Source organism: Arachis hypogaea, chromosome 9, assembly GCF_003086295.3.
Source record: "Arachis hypogaea cultivar Tifrunner chromosome 9, arahy.Tifrunner.gnm2.J5K5, whole genome shotgun sequence".
NCBI lineage: Eukaryota > Viridiplantae > Streptophyta > Magnoliopsida > Fabales > Fabaceae > Arachis > Arachis hypogaea.
The window spans coordinates 12,312,070-12,318,904 of NC_092044.1; the positions used below are offsets into that span (position 1 = coordinate 12,312,070).

The 6,835-nt window shown below is 26.4% G+C and overlaps 1 protein-coding gene across 1 annotated transcript; it reads right to left on the bottom strand.

Annotated features, from left to right (window-relative positions):
- Positions 1-375: 375 nt before the first annotated feature.
- On the bottom strand, positions 376-1,516 carry LOC112710411 (germin-like protein subfamily 3 member 1). Its single transcript, XM_025762609.3, has one exon. The coding sequence runs from the start codon at positions 1,332-1,334 to the stop codon at positions 705-707; it is 630 nt and encodes a 209-aa protein (XP_025618394.1). The 5' UTR covers positions 1,335-1,516; the 3' UTR covers positions 376-704.
- Positions 1,517-6,835: the final 5,319 nt, after the last annotated feature.

The following is a 6,835-nucleotide window of genomic DNA, read 5'->3' on the forward strand; positions in this document are numbered from 1 at the left end:
TGAAATCAGGTCTCATGAATAATAATTTAAAATTAAATATAAAATTTGTCATTTTAATATTTAATTTTAATTTAACTTAAATTTTATCTTATGTTAAGTTATTTTATCAAAATAGTCATATAAGTAATTTTATATTAATTTTTTATCAATATGATATTATTTTTTTAAAATGAGACTAATTTTATTTTATTTATTAATTTTAATATAAATTTTAATTATAAATCGATTTACTTCTGATATATATATAAAAAAATATTAAAAATTCAACAAATTTATTATTTTTAGTCAATAATTAGTCAATAATATTTAAAATGTAAATTAAAAATATAATATTAAATTATTAGAATAAAAAAATTAGACTAATAATTAAAAATGTTGGCAAAAACAACAAATTCTGATTCAACTTTTCTCACTCCAAAAACAATCTTGGAGATGCTCTTAAATTTCAACACTTGGTTTTGGAACATTAACATAGAAACTAAATTCAAAATACATGATTTTTTTCGGGTGTACTACAAATAATACACCAATTTATGACTCCACAATGATACATACAAGGAATTCAATAATAACTGACACCTAGACACAAAATGTAATGAATATGAAAAACAACACAGAAATAATAATGGGAATGGGTGATGAAATGAGGAGGATAACACAAAATATTTTCTCAAAGAAAATCTAGAGGGTCTGATATTATGTCTCTAGCCGCTTCCACCAAGAACACCCTTAAGCTTCTTGATCAATTCAGGGTCAAGGAAAGTAGTCTTTGCAATCAATGGAGTAGAGAAGTTGCTTGCAAACAAAGCAAAATCAAGAATCTGAAGTCCAGGATTGGGGCTACTAAAAAAAGCAAAAGCAACGGCGCCTTTCTTTCCAGCAGCTACCTGAAAATGCAGCAAGCCTTGAGGGAAAATCATAAGCTCTCCTGTCTTAACTGTGGCTATATAAACCGAGTTCGCCGAAGAGACGAACCCGGCAGTTATATGGCCACTCTTCACAATTAGTAGCTCTGTGGCGCCAGGGTGGGAGTGAAGAGGAACCACACCACCCGGACCCAGGTCTAGCCTCAAGGCCGAGAGGCCGAGGCCGTTCAGGCCTGGGAATTGGGTGACAAATGCCGGCGTGACGGCGGCGTTTATGAGGTCAATGATTTTTCCGGGGACGGAGAGGCCGGTGTAGACGAAGTCGGAGGAGGTTACATTGGCTTCCGGCTTGCAGGGGAAACCTGCAGGGGTGTCTGATGCTGTGGTGTCTGCCACACAGAAGTCTTGGACTGATGCATGGGAAGTTGTGGATAAGAGAAGTGGGATGAGGAAGAGAATGGGAAGCATCTTTGCTTGGGTGTATGTTTATTTTTTAGGTTCCGATGGAATTGTACGATTGGCTTGCCACATGATGGGGTTATATAGAACTATACAAGAGTCATGGGTGCAAGTTGGAGGGTAGAAAACCGTAGGGTGGAAAAATTTTATCTTATCTTTTACCATCAATATTCCATGGAATATAATGTCAATGTTACACGGCATCAAATATTATCACTACTTTATTAATAATAATTTATATTTATATCTATAATAATTTTACACGTAAAAATATATAATTTATATTTATTAAAATTTATATATATAAATTAATATAATTTGTAATAATATTTTTTAGAATTTATATATATAAATTAATAAAATAAATAATTTAATATTTATATTAATCAAATAACGATTAAAAATACTAAAAATTGTTAGTTTATAAGAGTTTCTCTCATATACAATTTTCTATTGTTAGATAACAGAGGGGGGTTAATCTATGGTAAACTCCAGGTACTGTTTAGTATTGATCTTATTTTTTTGTTATTATAACGAGTCAATTTTTTTTAAATTAGGATAAAAAATTTAAATTTTATATGATATATACAGTAATTTATTAATAAGTGATAAATTTTTAAATAAAGTTTAGATCTATAGTAGATTAATACTTGGTTTAGATAATGTAAAAAAATTAAAAAAAATGTCCACAAACATATGTTCATTTTTTCTGATAAATAAATAAATTATTTAATTTTAACTAGATAGTGAATGTATTATAACATGAATTTAATTTTGATGCAATATTAAATATTAATGTAAAGTAGTTTTATACGTGTATCTAATTATAGAATATTTTTTCAATAAAAATAACTATTTTTTACAATAATTTTATAAATAATTATTTAGAAAAATAAATATAATTATATGACTGTATAAAATGCATTAAAATTAATCAGAATTTATTGATATCTAAATTAAAGGGTGAAAGATAAAAAGAATTTTGCGGTTAAAATGGCTGGATACTGCATTTAACAATAATCAAGAGAAGATGATTTGAGTAAAAGTTGGTATAATGTACAAACAATAGAATGAAGCCGTCTCAATATGACAAATGTTTAACGAGAGCCACCCCATCATCAAATTGACATCCTTAGAAAGTGCATTCGTGGTGGTGATAAGGTCCCCACCTTGTAAAATCAGACAGAAATAAAAATCCCCTTTTTCCATAATCAAAGTATTTGGTGGGCAAAGATAGACACTAATTAATGAGTGACATTTTGGCTTATTTCATACTAATTTATGGTGCCTAGGTATGTTGCTAAGCTAATTCATCAAAGCGAGAATTTCACAGCAATCACTTGATTGGAGTTTTTTAATGCCAATATTGAGATAAAATAAAATACTTCATTCACACATGCAAAATTAACTACCACATAAATAAGTATTATGTGTTTTTATATATTTATACATTTTATTTCATACTTTTTTTTTATAAAATAATCAACTATTAAAATAATTAAAATTATCCTAATCGAATAATCAAATATTTTATAATTGTACAACAATCAAACATTTTCATAAATACTATATAAATATATATTCTTATATAATAACTAATTAATAACTACATTTTGATATTCATGTAAGATCGTTAATTAAGAAATAAGAGCTAAGAGCAAACGAAAATAAGTTTAAAATTTTCAAATAAGGGAATGTACTTATACATTAATGTTGGTTGGTGTTAAGGCTTTACATAAATATATAGTCTTAAACTTTTTAAATTATTTTATGCATATTTTGTTAGTCTTGTACGTATGCTGTAGTGTAAGTGTCTATTAACGAACGAACCACGGTAGCATGAATCATATATATGAATTTTGTAACATTAGCTAATTAGTTAATTATCCAATGAAGTTTAGTTTACTAAATATAAATATAATTATTGGTATATATTTTTGAGTTGATCGAGAGAAGAAAGAATATTTTCTCTAAAGTTATGTAGTATTTCTTTATTTTAGAACTTAAATGGTCTTTCTCGCTGCAATTACTTTAATTTGTTTAATAAAGGTTTTATGTTATATGTCATAAAATTATTTTTTTATTTAAATTTAAGTTCACAAAAAAAAAACAAATAATTATATATTTGATATGTTTGTTTAAATAAAAATATTTTTGAATTTGTTTAAATTTTTTATATAGACTTTTTTTATTTGTCTTAAATTTTTTTTTTTACCAAAATAACAAGAATTTAACTCTAAATTTTTAATTATAAAAATTCTGATATTATGTAATAAAATTTGTTATTCGAAAAATTTAAACGGAAAGAAGAAAGAATTCGAATATCTCTAACATCATAATATTGTAATAAGTGGATCCCATAATTAAGTGAGAGATAATAAATAGTTGAAATAATGTTTTAAACATATATAAAAAATAAATATCTATATCCATATCCATGTATATATTTGTTCCCATTGCTAAAACTTTTTTAGAACTATCACTACTTAGATATGATGCCGCATTAACATTTTTTGTCCACGAAAAAAAAGTATTAGAAATTTGTCACTTTTATCTACTTTGTAAATTATTAGGAAACTGTTTTTATAGTGTTCATCTTTTTAGGTTATTTTTCTCAATAGTTAAATATTTAGTTATATTTTATAAAAATCAATATATTGTAGAAGTTATCGATTTATCAATCGAGAATCAATCTGTATCTCATCATGGTGGTGACAGTGTCATGTCAAAACAGGTAATTATCATGAAAATCTTGGTAGAAAAAAGCAATTAGTTTCCATATTTATGGAGAAGGGAGTAGATATTTTCAAGAGTGTTAAGTCAATACAAATAACAGAGAATACAGATTGACTAGAAAGGGAAAGTAATTAAGAAAGGAGCGTGGTCCAAAGTCACATGGGAAGAAGAGGAGAATGGACATAAACAGACATTTTTTGACAGCTAAAAGCTTTGCTGTTTGTTTCAATGGGAACCAAGTGTTGAATGTGTGGATGTGAGGGGAAACCCCATCCTAACAAGATATCATCATCATCATCCCACTTTCACCACCTTTTGCGTAGCTTATGGGTAACAAAGGACTAAGATTCCAAAATTCCATAACCGTTTTGTCCTTAGTTAATAATTTTAGTGTGGATTTTAGGATTATTGTGCAAACACTGCTATTAAAAAGTTACAAGTCTTGGAGTTCATTAGCTATGTTAGGTAGTAATAATAAAGTTTAAGTACGATTTTAGATTTTAATTTTTAAGATAGGAGTTGAAAATCTTTTTCGTTTTCAACCTTTTTTGTTTATAAAATTGTTCCTAAAGTATAATTTAATTTTACAATCGTCTTTTTTTATTAAAATTTTAATTTTTATTACCAAATTACCCCTAACAAAAAATAAAAAAAAAATGGAAAACGGGGTAAGGAAAAGGGAAAGGGAGAAGGGAATCATGTTGGGGAGGGTTTCAGACTTTCAGGAAAGAAGAGGAAAAAGGGAAGATGGGGAAGAAAAGGGGAAGAGAATCTACCGTCGCTGCTCCTCACCACCAGATATCGCTGCTCCTGTTCCTTGTAAGCGTCGCATCGTCTGCCCAGTCCGAGTCAACCTCAACAAGCGTAATCTGCGTCGCTACTGCCCAGTCCCTCAACAAGCGTCACATCGTCGCCAAAGTCACTCTCGATCGCGCTCTCGCCCTCCTTGTTGCTGTCGTCGCAACGACGGCATCCTCCGCCAAGTCTTTTTCATCACCACCACCGATAATTTCCAATTTGCTCGGGTTCCAATTTTACTTCTATTTTTGGTTTTGTTAATCATATTATTAATCACATGTTTCTGATTATGACTTTGTTAATCACATTGTTTTTAATTTTGATTTTTTGTTCTTCTACTTCTGTTACTTCCACATCTAATTCTGTTTCTGTTTCTAATTTTGATGTTTTTGATTTTGCTTTTATTTCTAATTCTGCATCTGATTCTTTATTCTTTTAATTTTAATGTTTCTGTTACTTTTGTTTCTACTTTATTTCTATTTTTAATTTTGTTTCAATTTTTGTTTTCAATTCTACTTATACTTCTGCTTTATTGTTGTTGCTGAAGAAGAAAAAAAAAAGAGATGGCTTCATTATTTTAACTTTTGATTCATTGTTCTTGTTCTTCATTGTTTTTTTTTTATTTATTATTGCTGATTTTATTGTTGTTGCTGGTGATTTTAATGTTGTTGCTATTAATGGAAAAGAACAAAAAAAAATAGAAATTAGGTATTTTGGTGAAGATGAAGAAGAATATTTTAGGTCAAAAGGTGATTTTAAAAATAAATTAAACCTTAAGGTATTTTAGAAAAAAAAATTCAATCGTAATAACTAGCCAGAATAAATAGATAAAAATATGTATTAAAGGATATCAACTATCCAAAAAAAGGAATTTTTTTTAAATGATATAAAAATATAAAATTTACACATGTAGTAGACATGCGTGTATATATATATATATATTTGTTACTTACTTCTCTCGTATTTATAGCGGACGATTTTGTTATGAAATGTATATATATCACTTTTTCTTTTGTAAGTTTTTGGAGAAATTCTCTTTCCTTTCTTCTTTTTGTTGAGTTTTCGACAATTTATGCATGATGACACAAGAACATCTGAAAAAATATTATAATATATTTATAGAATATTTCAAATCATGAAATTCTTTAATATATTCTATAAAAAATTTATTTATATTTAAAATTTAATTTTACAATTTATAATTATTTTAATATATTTATAGAATTCAATTCAATTTATTTTGTTTGGGATGATTTTTAAATGAATAAAATTATATTCTTTTAACAACTTTATCTTTGAAAAAATAATTTTTATTACACACTTATTTATAAATAAAAATATTTTTGACATTTCAAATATTAATTTTGAGTATTGTGAGAATTGATTTGAAAATCAAAATTTTTTTGGTCTCATTTATAAATGATGAAAACATGAGTTGGATTCTCAAATAAATTATTAAAATCATTCATTTTTAAGAAAAATAAGAAAAAGAATTTCGTTCTTAAATAAATTCTAATATTTGGTATTTCAAACAAGTTTTAAGTATTTAAAATTTAGAATTCGCCAAATATTGCTAAAAAATAATAACACTTTTCTATAAAAAAATATATAAGTATACTAAAAAAATTAAAAATAGTTCGATGTATTTCACATATTATTTTTATAAGTAAATTGTTTTTTTAGTTGTATATGCAATGATGGACCAGAGACAAAAGTAAATTGAAAATAGTTTTTTAAGCTATTGTATAGCGATCTAAGATATTATAAAGTGTATAGTTGTAATTTTACGTAAGAATATTAAATAAAGAAAGAATGATTTTGACTTGTGAAAAAAATTATAGAATATATTAAATTATTTTATAATCATTTGGGTATATTTTTGTTTTTTTATATTTATTTGTGTATACTTTTTTTATTTATTTTAAGAAACTATAACATGACACTTTTGTTTAGGTTTAATTATTCTCTTATTTTTT